Source organism: Phyllostomus discolor, chromosome 3 (genome assembly GCF_004126475.2).
Source record: "Phyllostomus discolor isolate MPI-MPIP mPhyDis1 chromosome 3, mPhyDis1.pri.v3, whole genome shotgun sequence".
Classification (NCBI taxonomy): Eukaryota; Metazoa; Chordata; class Mammalia; order Chiroptera; family Phyllostomidae; genus Phyllostomus; species Phyllostomus discolor.
Genome location: NC_040905.2, coordinates 93,378,758 through 93,404,498, shown reverse-complemented (window position 1 = coordinate 93,404,498; position 25,741 = coordinate 93,378,758). Strand labels below are relative to the sequence as shown.

The following is a 25,741-nucleotide window of genomic DNA, read 5'->3' as shown; positions in this document are numbered from 1 at the left end:
GCAGGCTAGCCAGGATGCTGAGCTGCCCTCCCCGCTGGCCCAAAAGCAACAAACACAAATGCCCACGCACCCTGAAGCTGCTTTCTGCTCTAAGACCCCCTCCTCCCCAGCAGGTGCTCACAGCCTAGGTCACGAAGGAAGGGAGGAGGCCCCCGTGGCACTCCTCAAGGGAGCCGGCTCTCCCACCGTGAGTCCCCCAGCCCAGTTCACCTGATGTCCATCCTGATGACACCCACCAACATGGCCTCCAGGGAGGGCTGAGTCCACCCCTCCCAGCCCACCCTGACCAAGGCAGGGCTCACCCCTTCTGGCCATCACAGGCACTGGGCTCCCCCCGCTGTGCCGCCTCCAGCCAGCCATCCCTGGAGAAGGGACCAGAAGGGCCTCAGGCCCAGGGATGACTGCTCATCATCCCTCCTGAGTCACATGGAACTCAGAAGTCCCCCTCTGGTCCCCCTACTCCCAAAGCAGGAGGATGAAGCCCCACCCAGCCAACTCAGCCAGGGTCCCAGGAAGGAAGAGGAGGGTGGCTTACCCTGGAACGAGCAGAGCCAGCTCCCCATGGAGAAGCCCCGCTGCGGCCACACACGGCAGGCAGCGCTGGCAGCCGGGCCCCCACCCCTGGATCAATACCAGCAACGTCAGGAGCATTAGGAGGCTTCACTCCCCCTCCCCCCCCAGCCCAGCCACAAGAAAGCTGGCTTGGCTTTCCCCATCCTGATGCCATTAAAAAGTTTAGGATGTGGTTGGGGAGAGCCGGAGAGGCTGACCTTGAAGGCAGTGAGTGCTGCCTGGGGCTGGGCTGGCTCTGCGGGAGCCAGGACTGGAAGCGGTCCTGGTTCTGCCCAGGTTTGCGCAGTACCCGGGCCACGTCGCTTAAAATGGGCATACGCCTCCTGTCCTCCCAGTGAGTGTGGGGACCAAGGTGAAAGGCAATCCTCTGGGGATGGAGTGGGGTGGGGTCAGGGCCTAAGAGTAGAGCTGGCTCTGGGGGCTGCATCTGGGGCAGGTCACGCTGGCTGCCACATCTGGAGCCCCCAGAGGGTGCAGGGGTGTCTGGGCCCAACTCAGTAAGCCAGACCTCAGAGCTCTGGGACCGGCCCTGTGTGGGCCCTTTGGGGAAATCAAGATACAGGTAGTGAACCTCACCCTGAGCAGCTGGCTCCCCGTCTGAGGGGGAATCCTACACACTCTTCCTTGACCCCGTGTCCGGGGTCAGCAGTGTGAGGGAAGGTTGAAGGCACACTGGCGGACAGCCGTGACCAACCTAATCAGAACAGCCCACTCCTCTCACCCGGCCCACCTGCCCAGGGCGTGAGCTGAGTGTGTGCAGCTGGGACTGAACTTGGGGCCCCAGCCACCCCACCTCTGGGGTGCCAGTGGCCTGAGCCAGCTTGAGACCCAGCTCCGCCGCTCTCTGGCCCTGTAACTCTGGGTAGCTCAGCTGAGAGCTCCAGACCTCAGTTTTCTTATCTTTAAAATGGAGAGAAGAGTGCTTATCTCACCAGGTTGTCAACGAGAAATGCACGTGATATAAGATGCCTGCTGTGCAGCCTGCTTGGGACATAGTCAGTGTCAAATGTCTTCCCTCCTGCGCAGGGCATCTCTGGGGCTGGGCCACAGCGTGGAGGACGGCAAAGGTCCTTCCAGAACCTGCCTGCCCCGTCGGAGGAGCAAGGGCAGAGGGAGCTCGACAGTGGCCTCTGGCCTGTCCCCTCAATCAGCCGCGCTCTGAGTGCCCCCCAGGTCACTGCAGTCAGCCCTTCTTGTTGGAGACAAGAGAGACCCCCAGCCTGGCCTGCCCTGGCCCAAGGCTCAGACGTGAGCCTCACGGAAGGGCTGAGGGCCCCCGAGCAGTGTGCCGCACGCAGCCCCTGCCTCTCCACGCCTGCAGGGCAGCACCAGGCCCTGCCCAGCCACTGCAGGCCGCTCCCGGCCCAAAGGGAGGGCCGTTCGCCAGCAGCAGTCCTGAGCCGCCCTCTGGAGGCCTGAAACCCCATCCCCCTGGGGCCCAAGCCAGATTCCAACCCCCAGGTAGCCCCAGTCACAGCTCCCCAATTTCCACCTGGGTCCTGCCTCCTGCCCTGGCCCATCAGTGATCCCCACCCCCCACCCTGTCCACCCAAGATGTCCTCCAGTCCTCAAACCTCAGGGCCTTGTAGCCACTATTGCCTCTGTCTTCAGCTCTTCCCCTGACCTCAGATCTTTGGCTCCTGTCACTCAGACCTTTGCACCAATGTCACCTCCTGAGCAAGCCCCTCCCTGACCTCCTGATCCGAAGCAGCCTCCAGGTGCTCCACCTTGTCCGCCTGGGCTGTCCCTGAGCACACTGCCCCACCCAGGCCTTTGCCCACAGGGGATCCGAGACCGACCTCCTGCACCCCTGCTCTGACCACCTCTGGGCCACCTCCTAGTATATAAGACACCCCTTCCAACAGTCTTCCAACGGTCCCCTCGTCTCTGCCGCTCCCTGTGTGTCACAGCTCTGGGGACCGACACAGGCCCTCCCATCTCCATGGGGCAGGGGTGGGGGCACCAGTCCAGCCCCAGCCCTTGGCCAGACCCTCTGCCAGGAGGCTGAGCTCATGCTTTGGGAGGCAGCCACTGCCCCGATTCCCAGAACAGACTCCAGCTTTTCACTGTCCTCCATCTCCAAGCAGGCTCTAGCCCTGGCCAGACCCTTCGCTCAGTGCCTAGGTGCCCCTCACACAGGGTCCCAGCCTCCAGTGAGGCTGGCACCTCCCTCCAGCAACTCAGAGCGCAGATGGCCAGTTCCAGGGGATGGAGGAGGGAGCTGAGGGCCAACGAGAGTGGGTAGGGGCACAGTCCTGCCCTGGTGCTTCCACCTGCCCCATCTCTCCAGAGACTCTTGTTACTGAGACCTGGAGCAGGGACAAAAGCAGCCCTGGATGGCAGAAATCTCCCTTCCCCTCCCACAGGGTTTCTCTGCCTTTGCCAACTCTCCCAGCTCTCCACTCCCTCCCCCAGCTTGGGCGTCTGCAAAGGCAGCTGGTGCCAGAGGAGAGAGGACACCACCAGGCCCAGCTGCAGCCTCTCATGCCCACATGGGGTGTGGGGGCGTGGCTCTGTAATCAATAGGACATTCATGGAGGCACCTCCTTTCTCTGGAACAGCCCTCTGGGCAGGGGGCCCAGGCCAGGTCAAACCACCCAGTCTCCACCCTCAGGGGCTCCCAGGCCACTGTGCACTGTGACCAGGCAGCAACAGTGTGCTCCATCCCCATTCCCTCCAGGGACTGCTATGCAGCTGCTCAAAAGGACAGCAAAACCACCACAGGCACAACCAATGTGGAAAAGGAAGATGCAGATATGGGTGCAACCTACGACTTCGCTACTTGAAACAATGTGTGCAGCAGGAAAACAGCCTAGAAGGATATAGATCACAGTGGTGGTGGTGATGAGGTTCCGCGGAGGGGTGTTTCTTCTTTTCCACTTTCAGGGTTTTCTATAATGAGATTATGGATGGATGGAAGGAAAAGGAATTTAATGAGTTTTGTGCCTACAGGCATTTCAGTTTCTTAACGGACTTGATCTCATCAGAGAGATGTTTTATTATCCCATTGGTGGCTCAGAGAGGTTAAGGAACTCTTCCAGGGGCACAGCACATTATAGTGGATCAGAGCCAGATTCAGGCCACTCCTGCCCAGTGGGGAGCACCGAGGAAAGACCCCAGGAGGTGCTATGGCGCTCTCTGCAGTAGAGAAGACAGTCAGGGGCAGGCCTGGCTGGCGCCCTTCTCCAGGAAGTGGGTCACGCAACTGCCACTGCCACCCGCATCCCCACTGGACCAAGCCCAGCCCACCTGGTGCCTTTGCCCATGCTCTTCCCCGAGGCCTGCAAGTGCTTTCCCCTCCACCACTTACACTGCCCTATTCTCAAGGCCCCGCTCTTTCAGGCTTCCTCCAGGAAGTCTTCCCTGACGGCCGGCTCATGGTCGTGGTGGTCAGCCCTTTGACCTCTCAGAGCCCTGGCAGTGAGTGCAGGCATCCCTGCCTGGGTGACCACGTGTCATGGCCCACCCCCCCCGCCCCCATTCACACATGGGGCCCAAGGGATGCGTACATCCGGTCGTTGCTCTGCTGACATCGTCCAGCAGCTCCCGTCACTCTTAAACCCCTGCCCTGCATCACCCGCCTCTGCCGCCCTCCCCAGCCTCCTCCACCCTCCTCTCTACCCAGCCTTGTCTCCCTGCATCACAAGCGTAGTTCACTCCTGCTTCTGCCACGCTTGTTCTCTCCACCCGGAACAGGCTTCCCATCTAGTCTTCTCTCGCCTGGCTCCTTCTCGTTGCTCAGGGGTACCTTCCATGAGCACAGGACAACCTGCCACCTTGGAGGGGAAGTCTGGGCCTTCAGACAAGGCGGTGCTGGGCAGACCTGCCTGTGTCGGTCCCCTGCGGGCCGCACCGCACAGCTTCCTCGCCCTGTCACACTGGTTGTTTGGCTCTGCCAGGGACCTGGCTCTGCCTGGTTCGGCCTGGACCAGGCCTTTGGCTCAAACTTTCCTTGACCCAACCCACAGCCCAGATTTCCCAGTATGGCCTGTGGCCGTTTTTCTCTCTCCAAGCTTCTGTGCCGATCAGATGAGACGGACAGCTTCTCACCTGAATGGCTGCAGTCTAATAGCGAGGAGTTGCGCCCAAAGATATGCATGACAGCACTGTTTGTCCAAGTGAAAAATAAAAAACAGTCATAATCTTCAACCTCAGCGAATGGGTTAAGAACTTTTCCAATCCCTTCCACCATGTTCCTCTTGATCAACAACCCTCCAGCGGCTTCCCGCAGCTACTGGTGTTAGCAAAACTCCCTGCACAACCCCAGGCTGCCCCGGCCGGGCCCACCCCCTCGCCAGCACAACACTCACTCTCTCTCCCTCCCTCATACCCACCACGCCCGCTCCTGCCGCTGAGACCCTGCACATGCTGTTCGCTCTGCCTGGAACACACTCCCCTCTTCATCCAGTGAACCATCACCTCCCAGACCGCAGCGCACACGCCTCTCCCTCCCGACCTGGTCGGACCCCCATCACAGGAAATCGTGGCGGTCAGCCTCTCCCACCAGACAGGCTGGACCACATCTGGCTTTGCTCAGAACGAGAGCTCCGGTGGTTGGGGTTAGATCAGGTCAACAAAGCAGGCCCTTGACTTACGTTTGTTGAATGAACAGGATATTTTACAGCTACTAAATATGATACACATGTGATGTTTCAATGATATGAAAAATTCACCTGATCATATAAAGTGGGAAAGAGCAGATTTCCAAGGTGTAGATGTAGCACGATTACAAATGGGTAAGAAAAAAAGAGTAAGGACATAAACCTACATAATAGTCGCCTCCAGGGGGTGGGACTGTAGGTGACTTGACTCCAGCATCAACCTTTCCGCATATCCCACAGGGTCTATCTCACTTTTAGGACCAGAAAAGCAAGTAAAGCCCGTGGGTAGAAACAAAATTAAAAAAGCAAGTAACCAGCAGCTGCTCTCCCCCATTTGCCCTCAGAGCGGTGGCCCCAGCCAGGGCGCCCTCCGCCCACCAGCAGCAGGACTAGTGGTCAGACGAGGAGAGGCGGAGGGCATGGTTCTGGGTGACAGGCCAGGAGGCTGGTGGGAAGATGGGGCTGCCCCCACTGGGGCGGTCTCAGACCCCGTAAGGGAGTGAGCGGGGGCAGGGAGGCGGTGGAGGCCGCGGGACCTGGGGCGAGAGCCAGGCCTCCCTGGGACCCCGTCTCCTCGTCCGCAGTGCAGCCAACGGCGTACCCGCCTCCCGGTCGGCGAGCAGGAGCAGGAGCGGCACACACAGACCACGCCGCAGTGCTGTCACTCGGGAGTTTCTCCAGGGATCACAGTGGACAGAGAGAAGAACTTCCACGTACCGCTGGCCACAGGGTGGTCACAGAGCAGCTCTTCCAGGAGATCACACCCCACCCAGCCCCTCACCCGACCGCCCTCGGCCCTGCGCACCTTCCTTGGAGCCGGTGGCTGCTGCCGTGGCAGAGGCCGAGGCTGGCCCAGTGGACGTCCGGCCCATGGGGCTCGAGTGTTTTCCCCCACGGCCGGGGGGCTTCAGGCCGCTGGGCTTCTGCATGGTGGGGCCGCTCGGGGGGGTGGAGAAGGGCCCGCGCAGGTCACGTTCTCTCTCCCATCGTCACTCACCTGCAGGCAGAGAACAGGAGTGATCACATCGTAACATCACCCCAATACTGACACGGGAGGATTCCGGCACTGCCTACACTGACACTGTGAGGTCCAGACTATCATCATCCCCTCTTTCTACATAGAGAAACTGAGGCACAGAGCAGTGGCAGCAAATGCGGGTGCCCTGGGGCAGTGGTGTTGCTAGGACAAGTGTCCTGGTCTGCTGGACTCACAGGTCTGGCATGTTTTTTCTGCCCACTTCCGGGGCCCAGGAGGTGGGACTTAGGAGCAAACTGGCTTGGGGTGCTGCAGCAATGCGGTATGAACCCCAGCAGCCACATACTAGGACCACAGGGGTCAGCAGAGCCACCAAGACCCAAGTGTGACTCTCACCACAGAGCACAAGCTGATGTGGATTCTCACACAGGTGGCAACCTGGTGGGCTACTCCCCATCAGCCCCCAGACTCTTCAGGATGAGCCGATAACTCCCAACCCTCCTAATTCGGGCTGGGCAAAGCAACATCTAATCTCACCAACCAGCTCACTGTTCTGCCTGGCCACAGCGGCCGCATCCCAGCTCTTGCACTCACCCTCCCCCACCTGCCTACCCCACCTGGTGTGGTGACATACACACAGAGAGGCCCACGTCCCTCGGCAGGATGGACTGGCCTGCCCTCTGCCTGCCCTTCCACCATTACAGCTCCCTACCTTCACTAGTAAACAGAGAAGGGGGTGGTGCACACAGTGTACAACGTTTGACAAAGGGGTGTCCTGAGAGGGGAAGCCTCCGGTCTCCAAGGCAGTCAGTTCAGGCAACCAGATGCCAGCAAGACAGGGCTGACTGCAGGGAGACTGGAGGAGAGGCACAAAAGACGGTCCCGTGCCTGGCCTCTTCCTTCTCGGTCCTGGACGCACACCCTCTGTTGTAGCAACTGTCTACGGAGGGCACACCAGGGGCCAGGCCCCACCCTGCCCCAGAGCCGCAGGCCTCCCCTGGGGAGCACACTGCCCAGTGGGGAGAGGCAATGCGGAGCACCACGGGACGAATGGAGGATTCTGGGTGAAAGCTTCGCTCCCCTCAGGACCTTGTGAACAGGGGAGTCAATGTCTCTTGGGCACGCCACCGGATACAGCCTGGGATGCCACACCTTCCGCCCATCTAGCCATATTCTTATCGCACTCTCGGTCACTGAACACTGTTCCCTTTTAGAAAACCCTTTTCTCAGTTCTTAATCCACTCGACTTATGTGGGCTGACCCCACATACACACCTGGTGCAGACACACGACCCAGGCCTGTCAGAGCTGCTGTGGTGAGCTGAGGGAAAACCACGTGACCCAGGGAGTATCCGGGCCTGGACTCTCGCTGGGACCTTTGGGAAGAGGCTCTCCTTGCTCTGGGGCTGCCGGGGTGTGGGACGGACGCCAGGAACTGCAGGGCTACCCGTCACCGCACGGGGCAGCCACCAGGAATGATTCCAACTCAGAGGAGGCAGAGCCGACTGGCTGGATTTCAATGGTCTGGATCCAGCTGAGCCTGAAGATGGTCACTCGAGCCCCTCACACCAGCTGACAAGTGCTCACATACACGTGCACTGTTTTCTCTCTTTGCCTAAATCTATTTGAGGGACACTGCTGCTTGCAACCAAAGTTCTGACTAATACTGAAGCTAATCTACAAGCCCATGGCAGGAAGACACAGCATCCTCAGAATGGCTCTCAGGCCTGCAAGATGAGCCAGCAACACTGTTATCTGTCCTGGGAAGGACAGCTATTCACATGGAGCTCCCAGCCATAGGGACAGAGAAAAATAAGCTCCCCCAAGGCACACAGCGGTGACACCACCATGCCCAGGTGAGCTGACAGGAGAATGGGGCATTCTGGCCGACCCTGACCTGGCCCTGGAGCCTCACAAATCCAACCTACAATCCCCTGAGCCACAACACTGACAGCCCTGCAATTCTGGAGCCCAGGGTCCCTTGGTCTGGCTAGAACAGGAGGCTGCTCCTTTGCTGCCCAGAATTGGGCCCTCCAGGAAGCCTGCCCCTGGGGAACCGCTCCATGGTTCATGACATCTCTCCCTGTGAGGCTGGTGAGGCTGTGCAGGCGTCCCTGGGCCTGAGAGGGACTTGCTGAGCCAGCAAGGGTACTGAGGGTGGTCTCTGGTGACAGTGAATGGTGGCCACTCTGTGGGTGGCCAAAGTACCTCCCTCCCCTGTGGCTTAGCCAGGGGACCCTCTGACCTAGGAAATCTGGAGAGCCCCAGAGGCCGGAGGCAGAGGGGTGTGTGTTGCTGGGACAGAAGCAGGGTATGAGGACCCCCTCCCCATGCCTGTGCCCCCTTCTCTGCCCAAGACCTTCTCTCCCCAAGAAAAAAGTTACAAATCACATATCTAAAAAAGGACTTGTATTCAGGACACATAAAGAACTCTCACAACCCACTCATAGGACAACCTAGTGAAAAATGAGCAAAAGATGCGAATGTCATTCCCCCAAACAATGAAGACAGGCAAACAGCAGTAAGCGCGTGGAGAGATGATGCGTGTCAGTAGTCACGAGGCGGTGAGGGTGGATACTGCACGGAGACACTGAAAACGGGGAACTGCCAACGCCAAGTGCTGCTGAGGACACACAGCAGCAGGACCACGCAGACTGCTGTTGGCGGAGACGACAACAGTGCAACCGCTTTGGAAAACAGCTGGGCAGTTTCTTAAAAAGTTAAGTACACACCTATCGCATGATAGAACCACCCAAGAAAAATCAAAACATACATCCAAACAAATATTTGCTTTAAAAAAAAGTTCGCAGTAACTTTATTCACAAGAGCCAAAGCAGCAGACACCCAGGTGTGCACCCGCCGGTGAGTGTGCAGACGGCCCGTGTGCACGAGCGCGCGGCCCCCCGCAGCAGCAAGGGGCTGCCCACGCCTGCGGCAGTGCGGACACGCCTCCGGATGCATTGTACTGAGTGAAGGACACCAGTTGTATGACTCCACTCACACGAACTTCAAAACTACAGGCGGAAGGCAGGCCCGTGGTTGCTGGTGGCGGGAGCAGGGACTGACTGAAGACAGGCCCGGAGAACGGGGAGCTTCCTGGGCAGTGGGGCTGGCCGCACAGCTGTGCGTTTGTACACAGGTCACCAAGCCACACACTTAAAATGGGTGGATTTTATGTTGTGTAAGGTAAACCTCAACTTTTAAAATATTGTATTTAAAAAACCCGTGAAGGTTCTTCAAAGAAGTTAGTGCCAAGGCCTTCACGGCACTCCTCACCTCCCACCTGCACCACTGCTGCCCCTCCCTCGCCAACTCCCCCACCCCCCACAGTGGCAGCCGCCCCTGGGTCACACTGTGCGTGTTCCAGCCTCAGGGCCTTTGCTTCTCCCTCTACTTGGAATGCTTTTCCCTCAAATACCCAGGTGTGCCCCTTATCTCCTCCAGTACCTGCTCTAATGCCTCCTTCTGAGATTATAGCCCCTCCCCAGCCCTCTCTATCCTCACCCTGCTTTGTGTTTCTCCACTGCATGGAGACAGACAGAGACTCTGGTCTGTTTTGTTTGCTGTGGCACCCTTAGTTTGGTCAGAACTAAGGTTCCGACAGGAGCCCAATAAAGCACTGTTGAGTAAATGAATGCACTGGCCCGCAGTGGGCAGAGGCCCAGAAGGTCCCCCTCATTTCGCAGGGCACAAATGCTCAGGACTGAGAGACTTGCGGTGATCAGCCCAGCTAGCCGGCTGGTGCCATGCAGCTGGTCTGACCTCCCCACTAGCCAGAGTGCCCTTGGAGACAGCGACCAGGTGTTACAGCCACATCCCTGCACTGGAGGCTCCCCAACCAGCCTGCTGCTGATGACGATTCTCCTGACACTTGCCCACCTCCCAGACTCTGCCTGTGCCTTTTCTCCCACCTGCTTCACTTCACCTATTTCAACCACCCATGAGAACGCCTAGTCTGATGCCTCCTCCTCCAGGAAGTCTCCCAGGATGTTGGCCCACAGAGACCTCAGGACACACAATGAGCTAGGAGAAAGGATATAGTTCTCATTTATCTTCATCTTGCTTCCTGACAGCTCACAGGCAACCCCACGTGGGGCCACAGTCTCTCCTGGAGAACACAGCCCCACCCGATGTCTGGCACAGAGCCCACAATCTGGAAACTCCACAGAGAGCACACCTGCGGTGGCCCAGAGGACAAATTCCCATGGACGCTCCTCCCAGGAGAAGCTTCCAGAGGCTCCCACTATTGCCCTTCTGCCCTCTGACCCCAATGATCCCAGCAGCCTCCAGAATGAAGAACCTACTATGTATCAGGCCTTGTAGGAATACAGCCTCGTTAGTCCTCACAAGTCCGGATGAGGCCGAGCCCATCTGGGAGGTACAGCGCCTGATGCTCAGAAAGTTCAGGCACTCGCCCGAAGTCCTGCGCAGCTCAGTGTCTGAGGCCAGCCCCGGTCTTCCCGCCTCCCACCACCTCCCCACACCGCCAAGCCCAGGCCTGGGATAACACGTGTGACACCCTGGCCTCTGGAGAAAGCGGCCACACGCCTTGTGCCTCACTGAGAGAGTTCAGAGGAGCTGGCCAGAGAAGAGAGCGGAGACAGAGGAGACGGCATGGACTCAGTCCCAGCCCCTGCTGAGGGTGGTGGTGGGGGTATGGGGGGGAGAGGCAAGCAGCCCATGCCCCCCTCCCTCCCCCTCCCCCAAAGGTGGGGGAGCATGGGGAAGGGGGGGTGAGGAGAGAAGAATGGTGAACAGGAAGAGGGGGAGGAGACCCGGGCAAACTGGCCTTTGTGACTCAGCCCTGGTCCTAGGGTAAAGAAAGAGAAAGCGTTTCTTGGAAAAGCTAGACATGGTGATAAATCGGCCTTTGGCCACACTGGGGCTGATGGGAGAGGCCTGAGAGGCAGGGGAGGAAGCAGATTCAAGCCCAGTGGATGTCAAACCCCAGACCCAGAGTGGCTGTGGGAGCTTGGCCCAGTGCCTCAGTCTCATCACCTACACAACGGGGCAAAAGTGTTGCTGCCTCAAAAGACGCAGCGCACAAGCACCCTCCGAGCCTGGCACACCGGAGCTGCCGGGAAGGGCAACCGTCACTCTGTCAGGTCACTGTTATGATCTCCGAAGGCCGGGGTGCCCACACCACCCCCCCCCCCACCCCCCGGCCAGGGAGAGGCGGGAGCGGACGGGTGGCATTCAGACCAACAGGCCCCCTTTGTGCTGCCCTCAACTGCCATTTACCAAGGCAGCCCGGGCTGCGTTTCAGGGTTTCCATTTCAGCCGTCCGGAGGGGGAGGCGGCGCACCACAGTTGCAGTGGAGATGAGGACCGAGAACTTTCTGCCAATCGGCGGCCCAGGGTGTGGCCTGGACGGAAGGACAACCGGTGCCAAACAGGGCAGCAGAAAGCCCATCTCCGCATGCCAGCCTGCCCAGAGGGCAGGAGAGGCGGCACCAGGAAGGGGGCTCCGGGGCCAGACTCTGAGTGATGAGGGACGGGTCCTGGCTAGCCCCCGGCCTCCTCCTGGGAGGGCGGCACTTTGGCAGGACTCTGCTGCTGGCTGAGGCGCAGGGCCAGGCTTCCCAGACACTCACTGCCCCGACAGTGGCGGCCCTCCCCGAGCCACTCCTCCTCCTGCCCACTCAGGGGCCAGCCAGGCTGGGTGCCCATGCTCCCCACTGCCCTCCTGAGCCTGGGGCCGGAATGCAGGGACATTACACAGTGTCCAGAGATGAACACAGAGCGCACCCCAGCTCACTGGCTGAAAGCCCTGAGGCTCAGGCCGCATCGCATGGTGGGGGGTGGGGTGGGGGATGGGTAGACTCTGTAACAGGGAGCAGGGAGCAGGGAGTGAGCAGGTGATTGGGGACAAGGGGAACCACACTCTGCCAGGTTAGACAGCTGAGGATTTGGTGGCTACAGCACGTGGAGGGGTGGGATTCAGAGGCTGGGAGGAATGGTGATGGGGGGCGGGGGTGCAGTCTCTCAGTGCTGGCCACCAGGCCAAGGCTACCAAAAGTGAAGGTGAGGAGGGCGTGGTATGGTCTCCTGTCGTCCTGCCTGACTGGGCACCCCATGCTCACACATACTTCCAGGCACCAGGCAGAGGGGGTGAGGAACCGTGGGTGACATCAAGCAAGGGATGTGACAGATCAGATGTGCACATTAGCAAAACCGCTCTTGAGAGCTGATGAGGATGGGGGGACGGTATGGAGAGGGCAAGGAGTCTGCTGTGATAGACAAGGGACACCACAGTGAGGCCTGAACTGTGACAGGGGCAGAGGCTAGAGGGACAGCAAGGGGAAAGGTGCTGAGTAGTATTTGGGGGCAGAGAGCAAGGGTGTGGGGGCGCCCAGGGTTCCCCCAGGCAGCAGAACCTCTCAGATGGGAGGGGCCCAGGAGAAAGAAGGTAGGGAGGGGCTGGATGTGGGAGCTCAGCTGGAGGCCTGCTGGGTGTAAGGTGACTCAGAGACCTGGGGGGCGGGGGGGGAGTGGAACAGGAGGCAAAAGGATGGGTCGTGGCCCTTGGGAGAGTGACTGGGGACAGCTGAGGCCCAGGGCACCCACTGGTATGCAACGTGAGAGGCTGGGGAGGAGAAAGGCATCACGGGGCACGGACTTGAGGGCACCCCAACAACAGAAGGGCATGAATGGGGCAGCTTTCGAGGAGAGGAGGCCCAGCTGGAGGGCTGTGGGGCCTCCCGGTCATCAGGGAAGGCAGGTCCCGGCCACAAGGAGCTCCCGTTTCCCACACAATCAGATGGGCAGGGAGTCAAGAGCTAGGTGATGTCAAGTGCTAGAGAGGCCAGGGAGCGGGAGCTGGGGGCCAGGCTGGGCACAGCCTTGGGGAGCCCTGCAGGGACCGGAGGCCCAGCCAGGACCTCGGCCGTGCATCCTGGGAGGCTCCTGCGGTGCTTATCGCAACCCTCCACGCAGCGGCTGGGAAATGCGGTTTGGGGGCGGGGGGCAGGGCGGGGTCACTGGGCTTCATTTCTATTTATAAGATTTGTTTCTCAAGTCCTGCAGGATGCACATGAATGTTCACTGTATCCACTCTATTCCTTTATTTAAATGCTAAAATATTTTATAATCACTTTTTAAACGACAAGAAAAAAGTAAAGACAAACACAAGGGAAGCAAGCGCAAACAGTCCCTGAAGAGAGTGAGCCCACGCAGGTGCTGGCCACCAGGCCGAGGCTACCCAAACTGAAGGTGACCCCTTGTGTGGGCGTAGCCTGGGCTCCCCTAGTCCTGCCCCGCAGGGCACCCCAACATCCACGTCTGCACCAGAAACCCAGCGCTGTCCCAAGCCCCAGGTCCAGCGGGGGCCCTAATGATGGGTGTGAGCATCATGCCTACGGCCTACTCCCAGCTGGCACCGCCTGCCCATCCATCCAGCTGGGAAGGGAGGTTTGTTTTGTCTGCATTTGACCAAAAGGCTCAGGAAACTGCACTGGCGGTAACGCTAGAATCCCCAAGCACAGCAAAGAGCTGGGCAGGCCTGGGACGAGCTCCCTCCAGTCTTGCCAGCTTGAAGCAGAAGCTAAAGGTCCAAGCCTCACGCCAGTGCCCAGGAGAGCCAGTGAGATGGTGCCTGTCTGCCTGTTCCCCTGTCCCAACACCCGCCCTCTGCTCTCGCTGGGTCAGCGAGGCCCCGTGGGAAGCTGCAGCCAGCCTGGGCTATGTACACTCAGCACACGTGCCAGCCAGGGGCAGGGGACAGGCAGCCCCACAATGGGGTGGTGGTAAACCCTGCTCGGGGTCCCGAGCTGCCCTGGGAGTACCAAGGGGCCTGGCAGCCACCAGAAGCAGTGTGCAGAAAGGATGTTCCCTAGCCTCGGAGTAGGACTGGGGCTGGAACCCAGGCTCTACCAGCCGATGCGGCTTTGAAAATGGGGAGGGAGAGTGATGCTGGAAGATGGTGGGGCAGGGCAGAGCGCACTGTACCAGCAGCATGGATGAGAGTTCAGGGGCACCCATGGTGCTAAGCAGGGAAGGACTGTCCAACCTGAGGCCCAGGTGACTCCTATCTTCTCGGGCACCTGTGGCTCAGAGACAAGCAGGGCCTGAATCCAGAGCCTGGGTGCCAGTCCCACACACTCACCATCCTCACAGCCTCTGAGCTCAGAGCTGAGTTCCCGTTCTGTAAAGTCAGCATCTTCCCGGTCCTGTCAACAACCTGGGCCAACTGCAGAGCCCTGGGAATGGCTAGTCCTGCCTCAGCTGGACACCCGAGACTTACCACCTTCCCTCAGGTTTGGAGGGATCCTGCCTCCCAGCAAAGAGCAAAGGGAATCAAGGCTGTGTCAGGTCTAGGGAGGGGAAGGAATGTCGGTACATTTCCCTGCTTCGTGCAGGCACACCATTCGTGTGTGCATACACGCAGTTGGCGTGCTCAGAACCAGGGCGCAGCCATGGCCCCCGCGCCTGCTCCTGGCTGCACAGTCAACCACAGCCCCGACAACCGGACGACAGGCGCCCTTCTGCCACTGGCCCGGGACGCCGGGTGGCATCGGCCTGGCTCTGCCAGATGGGGTCTCCCGCCAGGCCTAGGGGCAAGGGCTGGGGAACAACACAGCTCAAGTCACCCTCTGACCCACGTTTATTTCCATTTCAAAGAATGAGAAACTGAGGCCCAGAGCAGACTCGCCCAAAGTCACAGAGCAAGTGAACACCACACTGGGATGCAACTGCCGGAATGAAGAAAACCTGGGCCGGGCAAGAGGCTCCCCGAGCTCAGACAGAGTCAGAGGCCCAGGGAGAGGAGGGGCCTGCTGAGGTGGCCCAGCAGTCGGAACAGAAAGGAAGGAATGGGCTCCAGCGTCCTGCCTCCCAGGCCAGGATGGTAACCCAGTCATCTTTCGTGACCGCCTCACCCACTTCTGACTTCTGTGGCAGCTCCGTCTAATACATCTAGACCAGTGGCTGCAAGGAAGCCACTCCATCTCCTGGGTTCTCCTCCCCAGCCCATCCTGCACCAACACCTAAAAACTACCCATCTTTACAGTAAGTGGTGCTGGGTCACCTGGAGAGCCACAGGGGAAAGACGCCACGATCCCTCTGTGGTGGGCAGAATAATGCCCCCCCCATAACTTGTGAACATGTTTACATGGTAGAGGGGAATTAGGCTGCAGATGGAATCACGGTTACTAATGAGATGGGAAGATTATCCTGTATTATCCAGGCAGGCCCAGTGCCGGCTAGGGCACTTAGCAATGGAAGATGAAGGCAGAAGAATCAGAGGGAGAGCAGTGTGTAAAGGCCTCAGTCCAACGCTGCTGGCCTGAAAGAGGGAGGCGGGGCCACCAGCCAAAGAGTGCAGGCAGTCTCGGGAGGCCGGGAGAGGCAAAGACACAGAACCTTCCCTAGAGCCTTGAAGGAGCGTGGCCCAGCTGACACCCGCCTTCAGCCAGGCGAGATCCATTTCACACTTCTGACCTCCAGGACTGTAAGATGAGACACTGGGGTGTTTGACACTACTAAGTGTGTTGTCATTTGTTATAGCAGCAAAAGGACACTAATAAACTTCCTTCACATCACACACAAAAGCCAGCTCCTGGTGGCCAGATCCACATGTGAACGATGAAACAATGCAGCCTTTAGAAGGAGCCGTGGAAGGCCGTCCTGAGATTGGAGTAGGCACAGGTTTCTTACACAAGACACAGGAAGTGCTAAAGATAAGGGAAAGATGGATAAACTGAACAAGATTAAGAGCTTCTGTGAATCAGATGATACCACAGGGGCGGGGGGGGGGGGGTTGGGGGGGGACAAGCCACAAACGGGGAGAAGACATGGGCAATACCTCTGTCCTACCAAGGACTCACATTCAGAACATTAGAAAGAACACTGACAAGCCGAGTTAGAAAAACCAGAAGAGGTGAACAAGCACTTCACAGGAAGAGGGTATTCGAAAGACCAACAAACATATAAGAAGATGTTCACCCTTTATCATGATAACGCCATCCATCCACCAGAACGCACGAAATGAAACAGACTGACCATCCCACGTGCTGGGGAAGATACGGATCACCCACAAGGCTCACACGTTGCAGGACTGTGAGCTGGTACGAGCAATTTGGAAAGCAGCTTGGCCTTACATACTAAACCTGGACATACCTAACCCTACGACCCAGCAATTCCATGCCTAGGGTATACCCCCCACAAAATGTGTACATATGTGCACAAAAGACATGTTCTTTTCCTAATGCTCCCAAACTGCAAATAACCCAAATATCTACCACCCTTTAGACTGACTAAATACGTTGCTACTTAGCCACCTGTGTAAATAAATTCACACAATGGAATAAAATCAGCAATGAGAATAAATGAACTGCAACCACAGGTAACACTGTGTATGAATTTGGCAATTATAATCTCGAGTGGAAAAAGCCAGATATAAAAGAGTGCATGGAGTATGACTGCATGCTTCCAGTTACTGGTGTGGCTCAGTTGCTCAGAGCATCATCCTGTAAACCGAAAGGTCACAGGTTCGATTCCCAGTCAGGGTACATGCCTGGGTTGCGAATTCAGTCCCAGTCCACAAGAGGCAACCAATTGATGTTTCTCTCACACTGATGTTTCTCTCTCTCCCAAATCAATAAATATATTCTCGGGTGAGGATTAAAAAATAATAAAATGAAGTTCAAGGGCAGGCAACATTTATTTATTGATGGTGTTTGAAATCGGGAGGTGTCACACTTGGGTCAGACGCGTTGCCTGGAAGTGAGAACGAGGGGTTTCTGGGGAGGTGGCAGGTTCTGACTCTGGGTTCGGGTGCTGTTTCACAGTCGTTTCACTTTGAGAAAATTCAGCAGGCAGTACACTTATGACATGCACACTTTTCTGTATGGGTGTTATGCTTCAATCAAGTTTTAAAAATTTTCTCGGGAAGGGATGGAAAAAGTAGAGGTGCCTCCTGCTGCTCTGGGGCCTCACCCCCATCAGACTACCCTAGCTGGTGGCACCTAACCGTGTGGCCCTACCTGGGTGCCTGCCTTCCCCATGGCCCTGGGAGCTCCTTGTGGGAAGGCCCAAGCCCCATGGACTTCAAGTGCCCGGGATCTGGCACGCAGCGGTGCTGTGCCCACTGAACAACCTTCCAGGCACCAGCCTCCCTAAAGAAGGTCAGTGAGTCGGCACCTGGCTTCCTCTCACACCTGCGCCTTCCCCTGCCGGGGGCAGGGAGGAGGCTGAGCCCACCGGGGTCCAGGCTTGGCCCCTCTGTGACATGAGAGGCCCGGCCAGAGGAGAGGGGTTGTAAACCACGCCCACAAGGAAGGCCCAGGGTATGCAGCCTGGAGAAGGGATGAACCGGCCAGAAGGCCAAGGGTACCACCTACACCCCAACCCAAAGCTGTTGGAGGGCGGAGGAGGGATAGAACCTGGTGGCCCTAGGCATGAGGTCAGTTACTAACAAGCCCTCAAAGTCATGTTTGTTTGTTTGTTTTCTATTGCTTCCAGAAAGGCATCCCCTGCCCTTCACTACCCTTGGCCATCAATTCTGGCAGAAGGCCACACACCCACCCACACCCATACAGACTGCCACCTCCCCAGACCTTTTATCCACATGCTGTTGCTCCCTCTGCCTGGAATGCCCTTCCTCTCTGTCCCAGGCAAACTCTCTCAGCTGTCACTGCAAGCAGCTGAAGAGGGCAGGCTCTTTGCAAATCTTGTTCACTGCTGGGGCTCCAGGTACCTAGGACAGCGCCTAGCACACAGGGAGCTCAGAATGTTTAGTGCAGGAATGAATGGGAACGCCCTTCTCTGCCACCCTCATCCACCCCACATGCAGTTGGAGGCCCTTCGCAGCTTGTTCACCCCCCGAGGCTGCACTCACCGCTGGTTCCAAGCAATGTCTGGGAAAGTCACAGAGGAGCCATTCAACGTTCTGAATGACTCGAATCCTGCAGGAGAGCCGGCACCAAGCGCGTCTATCTCACGCACACTGCACACAGCAGATGCTTGCCCGAGGTGGGCCCAACGAGCAAAGGGCAGGCAGTGAGCCCCCCACCACTGGAAGGGATTAAGCAGAGACTAAGGCCGGCTCTCAGAGCAGGTTTTTGCTCCAGTTGGCACAGCTGCCACAAGAAGCTCTCCCAAACTCATGCAACTATTACCACCGTCAAAAACAACTTTAACCGGAACCTGCTGAGGGCTCTCCATGTCTCGGGGCTAGCCGACCAAGGTGGGTAGGGCGGTCCCAGGTCCACACCTCTTTCTGTCAAAAGACTTTGCCACTTCACTATGCTTGACTCTGAACTTGTGTGGGTGTGCTTAGTGTGGGGGGCCTTGGGATGGGACGAGACCCCATCTTCCACTGAGTTGCTCCAGCCTAAGCAGCCACAGATCTGTAACATTCGTTCTGCCCCAGACACCAGTCTAAGAATTTTATAAAATTAACTCATTTAATCTTCACAGCCCTGTGAAGGAGATACTATTATGAGACCCAATTTACTAATGAGGAAACTGAGGCCCAGTGAGGTTAAGCCCCTCGCCCTGGGTGATGCAACTGATGGACGGCAGAGGTCTCACTGGAACTCAGGCCCCTCCCTGGCCACAGAGCCCCTGCTCTTACCCACTTCCCTCTGCTCCCTCCGAACCAAGGCCAACTCTCCTTCACGCACCCGGGTGGGGAGCACAAGGGCAGAGATTCAGAGGGCACCCCACGGCCCTCAGTGCCAAGGCCACAGCCTGGGGCACTTCTGCCAGCTGCCCGGCCCTTGCCTGCCCTGGCCTTGTTTCCTGGGCCCCTCCCCGCCCAGAGCCCTACATCCCGGCCTCTCCAAACTTCTCGGTGTTCCCTGAGATGCCCTGCCCTGTCGCTTGTTCTGCCAGGAACACCTTCACCCCTTTCCCATCCGTTAGCCAACACCTGGGGTCAAGTGGGCGCGCCCAGAGCCCTCCACACAGTCCTGTGTCACGGCCCCACGCTTCCACCCAGGGTGAGGGACAGGGACCAGTCTGGCTCCTGGTTCACTGGGTCCCGTCCACCCCTAGAGCCCGTCAGACACTTGAAGGGGCTGGCTGCGAGCATCAGCCCACCACAGCTGGCAGCTGCCGGCCGGGCCCTCCAGGGGGAGGATTAGAAGGATCAGCAGGCAGTGGCTGCTTTCCCTCCCACCCTCTGCATTCTGGACACGGGTCTGCCCCAGGACCCCACTACCGGCTCCTCTCCGGAGGTGCCAACCCTCACTCAGCTTGTTGTTTCATACAAAGCACAGGCTCGCATGACTCAGTGTGGCCACACAAAGCCGCTCCAAACTCCCATTCCCCCCTTGGATCTGGCTGCTAGAAGGCTCAGCGTCAAATTACCTCCGAGACAGGGCACAGAAGTTCCCTTGGGCTTCGCCTGACTTTTACTACCGTGGGTCTCCCCTTGCTCCAGTTCTCCCATGTTGTTCTCATCTCATTGTACTGCGTTTATCTTTACAGATCACCTCAAGTCCTTTCTGGAGCCAGACAAAGAACACACATGGCCCTCTCGGATGTCCTCTTGCCTCTGCTCCCTGCTCCCTGAGCCCAGCACACCCGCTGGTCTGAAAGCTGAATATGAGCTGAGTGGCTGAACCTACGATCGAGTTTGGGAAGGGAACAGTCTACATTAGAAAAGGATCGGGGCAGAATCAGGAACCAAGGCAGCCAGAAAGCTGAAGACACCGAACACCTTTCCTTCCCACATCACAGGGCTCCACGACGGGAAGCCAACTTCCTGCTTCCCCTGGAAGGCGAGTGGGCTCCGCACCGGGCCCTCCAGCCAGAGTGCTCTTCTCCTGGCTGCCCAAACTCCTCCAGGTTCCCCCTCTGAGCCATCAGAGAGGCCTTCCTCAGCTGCCCCAGGTTCGCCCATCCTTCAGGACGCAGCCCCAGGCCTGGCCCAGGGAGCCCCCAGACCACCCACCCACCTGGTGCCCTGCCTACCCAATAACACCGAGAATGACCTGCAATCATTGCCAGGGCAATGACCCCACTGGGCACTGAGGAGCTCTGCTTCTCTGGCCCTAAAGTGTTTCTCAAAGGTGCGGATCTTGTTCATGTTTTCAGGAAGGGTGCCGATGTCTTCCTAGTTCAGTAAAGCCCCTCAAAGGCAGGGTCCAAACCTGAAGTGCCTGTGGCCCCCACCCAGCGAGGGCCTGGCTTCCGCACAGCCGTCATCCACTCCTACCCCTAATGCCATGTGTTGGGGAGTGCAGGCTGGGGCGCCCCAGGGGGTGCTGCGGCCAGGCTGGGCCCAAGCAGGTACAGATTGGCCCTGGACAATCACTGAGGGAAGGGCGGGTGGAAAACCGGGTGCTCCCCGTGAGCCTGAAATTCCACCTTCTCCTGGCAAAGAGGCCCAAAGGGCTGAGAAGGAAGTGGAGAAGGAGCCGGTGTCTTCCTGGAGGGAGCGGCTGGAGTCCAAGGTGAGACTCCAGGGGCGGGGCAAGGGCTGCTCAGGGAAGGCAGCGGCCGGAAGTGGACAAGGCCCTGCATTTGTGCCTTGTTAATAAAACCACACGCCATGCTCTGCTCTCTAGTCAGAAGGGAGCCCTCTCATTGCCATTTTGAGCAATTCTTCTGAAAACAAGAGTTTTGTATCACTGTGTCTGTGTACTGGCCCTGGCAGCGCAGCCCAGAGAGGGGAGTGGTGGGACAGGGCAGGTCCCATGCCAGCAATGGGAGCCCCAGTCTCCAGGTACTGAAGGGAGGAGCCTCCTCAGCTCCCAAGACAGAGCTGGGGGGACCCACAGGGCTCAGCTCCTGCCATCTCGTCCTCCCCCACTCCCCGCCCCCAAGATCAGTGCATGCTCGTTTCTCCCAACAAATCACGGAGCCAAGTGGTGGAGACCCACACTTTGCATGCTGTGGCATCTCGGTAAATTGTCCATGGGTCTGCCTCTCCCATCATGCGGAGGGAGAGCTCTCACGGACGGCAAAGCCCCCATGTGCGCATCCTCCCCCAGAACACACCAGCCGGCGCTGTAGCAGCCGTGCCTGGTGCTGGCTCCCACCCCCAGCCCTGGAGACCACGTGGTCTGGCCCCCACCAGCTGAGTGGACGGGGTGAGCACCCTCACCCAGGCCAGGCCAATCGGTTTCTCTGGCACCCCGAGACCAAGGGCAGTGCTCCTAGGAGGTCCTGTGGCCTCAAGCTGAAGCCACCATTCAGGGCAGCCACGCCAACAACCCAGAGAGCCAGCCCACTGGGAGAGGAAAAAGGACAGATGCACCAGGAGAGCTGGAGAAAATGAAACCACAGCCCAGAGAGGAAAGCCGGAGGAGGGGCTGCCTACCAGCTTCCCACGTCCTGGGGGAGCCTGGCTGCCTGCAATTGTTTGCTACACAAGTTCCCTTTCCCTCCTCTTAACTCTCCTTTCACTTAACCTAATTGTAGGAGGTTTCTCTCCCTGGCAACAAAATTATCCCAGAGACTGGTCAGAGCCTGCCCCTTCCCGCTCAAGGGCAGGCCTACTCATCAAGCCATGCCCACTACTCAGCTTACAAGGTGAGGCTCCTCAGGGGAGGGCCAGCACCACAGTGCTGAGCGGGGAAGGCAAGGCCAGCTGGGGCCTGAGAGAGAGCCGGAGTGCACTGCACTCTGCACTTGGGCTGACAGGGTGGAAGTGTCTGAGGACAGCACCGCCAAAATTGTGCTTCAGGGAAATGAACATGGTAGGTGGTCGAATGGCCTGTAGGAAGGGGGCACGTCTCCTAGGCACACAGTAGGTGCCTAGCAAATGCATGCAGGGCAAACAGGAAAACCCCTCTATGCCTTGATTTCCTCATCTCTAAAACATAGGGAATGTATTAAGATATCCACAAACTAAAACGCTCCATTTAAAGAGCTCAACACAGCCCTAGCTGCTGTGGCTCAGTTGGCTGGGTGTTGGTTGACCCGCAAAGCAAAAGGTCGCTGGTTCAATTTCTGGTCAGGGCACTTACCTAAGGTTTGGTCCCCTGCTGGGGGGCATACAAGAGGCAACAGATTGATCCATGTTTCTCTCCCTTTCTCCCACCCTGCCCCACCCCCTCCCTCTCCAAAAAAGAGAGCACTCAAAACAGTTCCTGGCACAAAACACTCAATATGTGTCTTGTTTTTTTTCAAACCTGTGCTGTTCTCCCCAACAACCTCTGGGCAGGTGCTATCCTCTAATGTTTGTGTACCCTCCAATTGATATGCTGAAGCCCAGCACCCAGTGTGGCGGTGTTAGGAGGCAGGGCCTCTGGAGCCCTCGGGAATGGGAATAGTGCTCTTATAAAAGAGACCTCCCCCACTGGAGACTGCCGGGGGGGGGGGGGTGGCAAAGGAGGAGAGGGAAAAATAGTAAGTAATAAAGTAAAAAAGAAAAGAGATCCCCACAGACCTCCCTAGACCCTTCCACCATAAGAAGATACAAGGTGATGTCTGCAACCCAGAAGAGGGCCTTCACCAGGCCATACTGGTGGTCTAATCTCAGACTTCCAGCCTCCAGAGCTGTGCGAACTAGCTTTCTGTTGTTTTTTAAGTCTGCACCCCACTGGTGCTTTGTTAAGACAGCCTGGACTGAGACAGTAGGGAACCAGGAGGGTCAAGAATGCAGCTCCCCTCCTCTGGGCATAGAAGCAGAGGTAGGGTAGACGGCATCCAGAGGTCAAGGTCAATCTTTAGGGTGGCAGGGCCAGGGAGGGAAAGCCAGAAGGGAGCTGTCTCCTACACTGGATCAGAGTGGAGAGGACAGGGGTGGCTAGGGCTGTGGGGATGCTGGCCTTCCCATTACCAAGGGAGGCAGACCAGGGTGGAGGGGGCGGCGGGGGAGAGGGCCTGCAGTGTGGCAGAGGACAGGACCTGGGTGAGGTTAACAGGCAGGACTGCCTGGCAGTGGACAAACAGAGGACAAACAGGGGAGGGAATGAGCCACAGGTGTGTGTGTGCATGCACACACATGCACCCACTCAGGCTATAGTGCAATCCGGCACAGCCACAATAACAGAAATTGGGCATTTGCTCCGTCAAGTGAGCATACTTCACCCCCACCCATCCATTCAATTCTCTCAATAACTCTACCAGGCAAACATCATAGGTATCTTCATTTTTATAGATGGGGAAATTGAGGCAGAGAGAGGTGTAGTGATTTGTCTGAGGTCACATAGCTCATAGATGGTAAAGCTGAGATTTGAACCCAGGCTGTGAGGGTCCATCAGCCAAACTCTTAGCCACCAAAGTGGACAGGAGATACTGGAAAGGGTGTGGTACCCAAGGGTAAATCCCCAACTTGGACTTTTAGGCTGTAGGTACAGAATTCTAGGTACTCCTTCCCAGCCTGCTGTCTACCCAGGCCTGGCGGGGGGTGCACACTTGTGTGCATTAGGTTCCCCCCAGGTCCCCTCTGCCAGGCTCTTCTGCCTTTGAAACTCCTCTCCATCTCTACCTCCTCCACCTGTCACAGAGCCTGCACCCCACCATCCCTTGTAATCCAGGTGCTGCAGACACAATGCATCCTGGCTCCCGGCTCATGGAGGAGGGTGTCTGAAGGATCCCGCCTGGGAAAGCAGGAAGGACAGGACAATTCTTTCCCTCTACAGAAACTCCCCTGCCTTCAACCCCATACCCCATTACCTAAATTTTTCACTGTTCTGCTGCTCTAACCCAGCTGCTACCAGGCCTCCTGTCCGCTTCTAACTCTAGGCCCAACCCATGCTATTTCCCTGCCTGAAGCCCCTTTGGCATCCTGGCAGCAAACTTCTGCACTGGGCTTCATCAAGCTTCCTGTCCACCCCACCCTCCACTAGTCCCTCCTCTGTACTCCCAGCTCCTCCACCACTACACTCAGTGACGGCTGTGCTCCCTGGAGGCAGTGATGCCCCAGTCCTGTGTACCTGCCAGCCCCTGGCAGTGCTGGGCCAGGTGACAGCAGCTGGATGAATGAAGGGCTCATTGTTTACATTACAACTGGTGGGGAGTGTGCCGCACACATGTGGTGCCCCACGTGGTGCTCCCTGCACTCTCTTCCTCCCCTGCCAGCAGCCCTAGGCCAACCCCATCCCCACTAGCCTACCCTGGGCATCTTACAAGGGCGAGGGCAGCCAGCGCACTTCATTTGGACTCCCCATTTCTGACCTAGAAGGGAGAGGTAGGATCTCCGAGATTGGGGGATGGGCTGCTGGGTGTGTGACTCCCCACAAGGTGCCCCTCTACCCATCCTCCCCAGTGAGGGGGATAGCGCTGGGGTCTGCGTGACAGTGCCCAGTGAGCACCTGCCCCACCCAGGCCCCGCCTGAAGGACCCAAACGGGCGGGTCCTGGAGGCCGAGCGAAGTATCCTTGGCGGCCTCGGCCCCTCCCTGTGAAGAGGGCAGAAAATCTGCTGCCTCACCAGCCACCAGCGCCAGCTTGGGGGGGCACCCCTGCGGGAAGCCGCCCCGCCCCAGCCCCCCCCCCCCCCCACCACCTCCGCCATGTACTTCAACCAAGTTTTGCAAAGGGCAGTGGCCAGGCGACTCCAGTCTGCGCGAAGGCTCCGTGTTCTCCCTGACCCCGGGTCTGGAGAAGGGGGCTAAGGGGCCGCGCCCACCAGGCTGTGCCCCTCGGGCCTGTGAGCCCAGAGCCATGCGACGCGTCCAGCCGCCTCGCGCTGCCCAAGGGAGAGGAGGCGGGCGGCCCCCCCAGCAGATGTGCAGAACTCGGGTCTCTGGCTGGGCGGGTGGGAGGGGGGGGCGGAGGATGCTGACGGTGCCCTCAACACCGGGACAGGCAGCCCGGGAAGCGCCTCCCAACGCCAGCAGCACCCCCTCCTCGCTCGCGGGCGTGGGGAAGTTGAGGTGCATCCCAGCACCGGCTCCGCTCACGCCCACCCTCCAGCCCCGACCCTGCGGCCTCTCTCACGCCCGACAATGTCCCCCGGCCGGCCCGCTTCTGCCCAGGCTGCGGCCACCGCCGCCTCCCGGATCCCTCGATCCTTTGTTGCCCGGCAAGCCCCCTCCTTCAGGGGGTTCCCCTGCTGCTCCTACCTTCGCCCCTCCAGCATCAGGCTCAGCGGCGGCGACCCGGCGTCGGCCTCCTCCGCCGGCCCGGCCGCCGCGGGGGGAGAGGATGCTGCGGCCGCTCCCGCTCCCTGTCGCCCCACCCGCGGCTGAGCCCTGTGGCGCCGGGACACGCCGCTCGCGCTCGGGACCTGGCCTCGCGCCGCGTGTGCGGCCGGCTGGCGGCGGGCAAGCGGGAGCAGCTGACCCAGGCAACCCCGCCGCCGCCTACGCGCCCCGCGGCGGAGCCCCGCGAGCCGAGCGGAGCGGAGCGAGCGGCCCGGCTCCGGGAGGGAACAAAAGGGGCCGGCGCTGGGACGAGCGCCGGAGGGCGGGGCCTGGCGCGGCGGGGGCGGGAACGCGGGCGCACGGCCTCCCGGTTCTCGGGCCGAGGCGCCGAGCCGCCGGTGGGCGGGCGGGCAGAAAATGAGGAGGATCCCGGTAGTCCGCCCGCAGCCGTCAGTCGCCGTGGGGCGCGGGCGGTGTCGCGGGTGCGCCAACACCCATTTCAGAGCTGGGCACGTAGTGGTGTTTCAGTCGTGTTTGGCGTAAAAACACTCTTCAGCCTGGCTCCGCTCACAAGGACGTCCCAGACCCTGGGGAGAGACTGAAGCTTGGG

The 25,741-nt window shown here is 58.8% G+C and overlaps 1 protein-coding gene across 2 annotated transcripts in view; it reads right to left on the bottom strand.

Moving 5' to 3' along the window:
- Positions 1-25,400, bottom strand: part of CLIP2 (CAP-Gly domain containing linker protein 2) — a 69,663-nt gene extending 44,263 nt beyond the window's left edge. The window contains exons 1-2 of one of the 2 annotated variants that reach the window (XM_028511609.2): positions 25,111-25,400; positions 5,980-6,171 (exon numbers count right to left, since the gene is read on the bottom strand). In XM_028511609.2, the coding sequence (XP_028367410.1) occupies positions 5,980-6,103 (124 nt within the window). In that variant the 5' untranslated portion in view covers positions 6,104-6,171; positions 25,111-25,400. The remainder of the gene's footprint in view (positions 1-5,979; positions 6,172-25,110) is intronic. The other variant, XM_028511616.2, reaches the window with a different exon arrangement.
- Between the last annotated feature and the right edge of the window lie 341 nt (positions 25,401-25,741).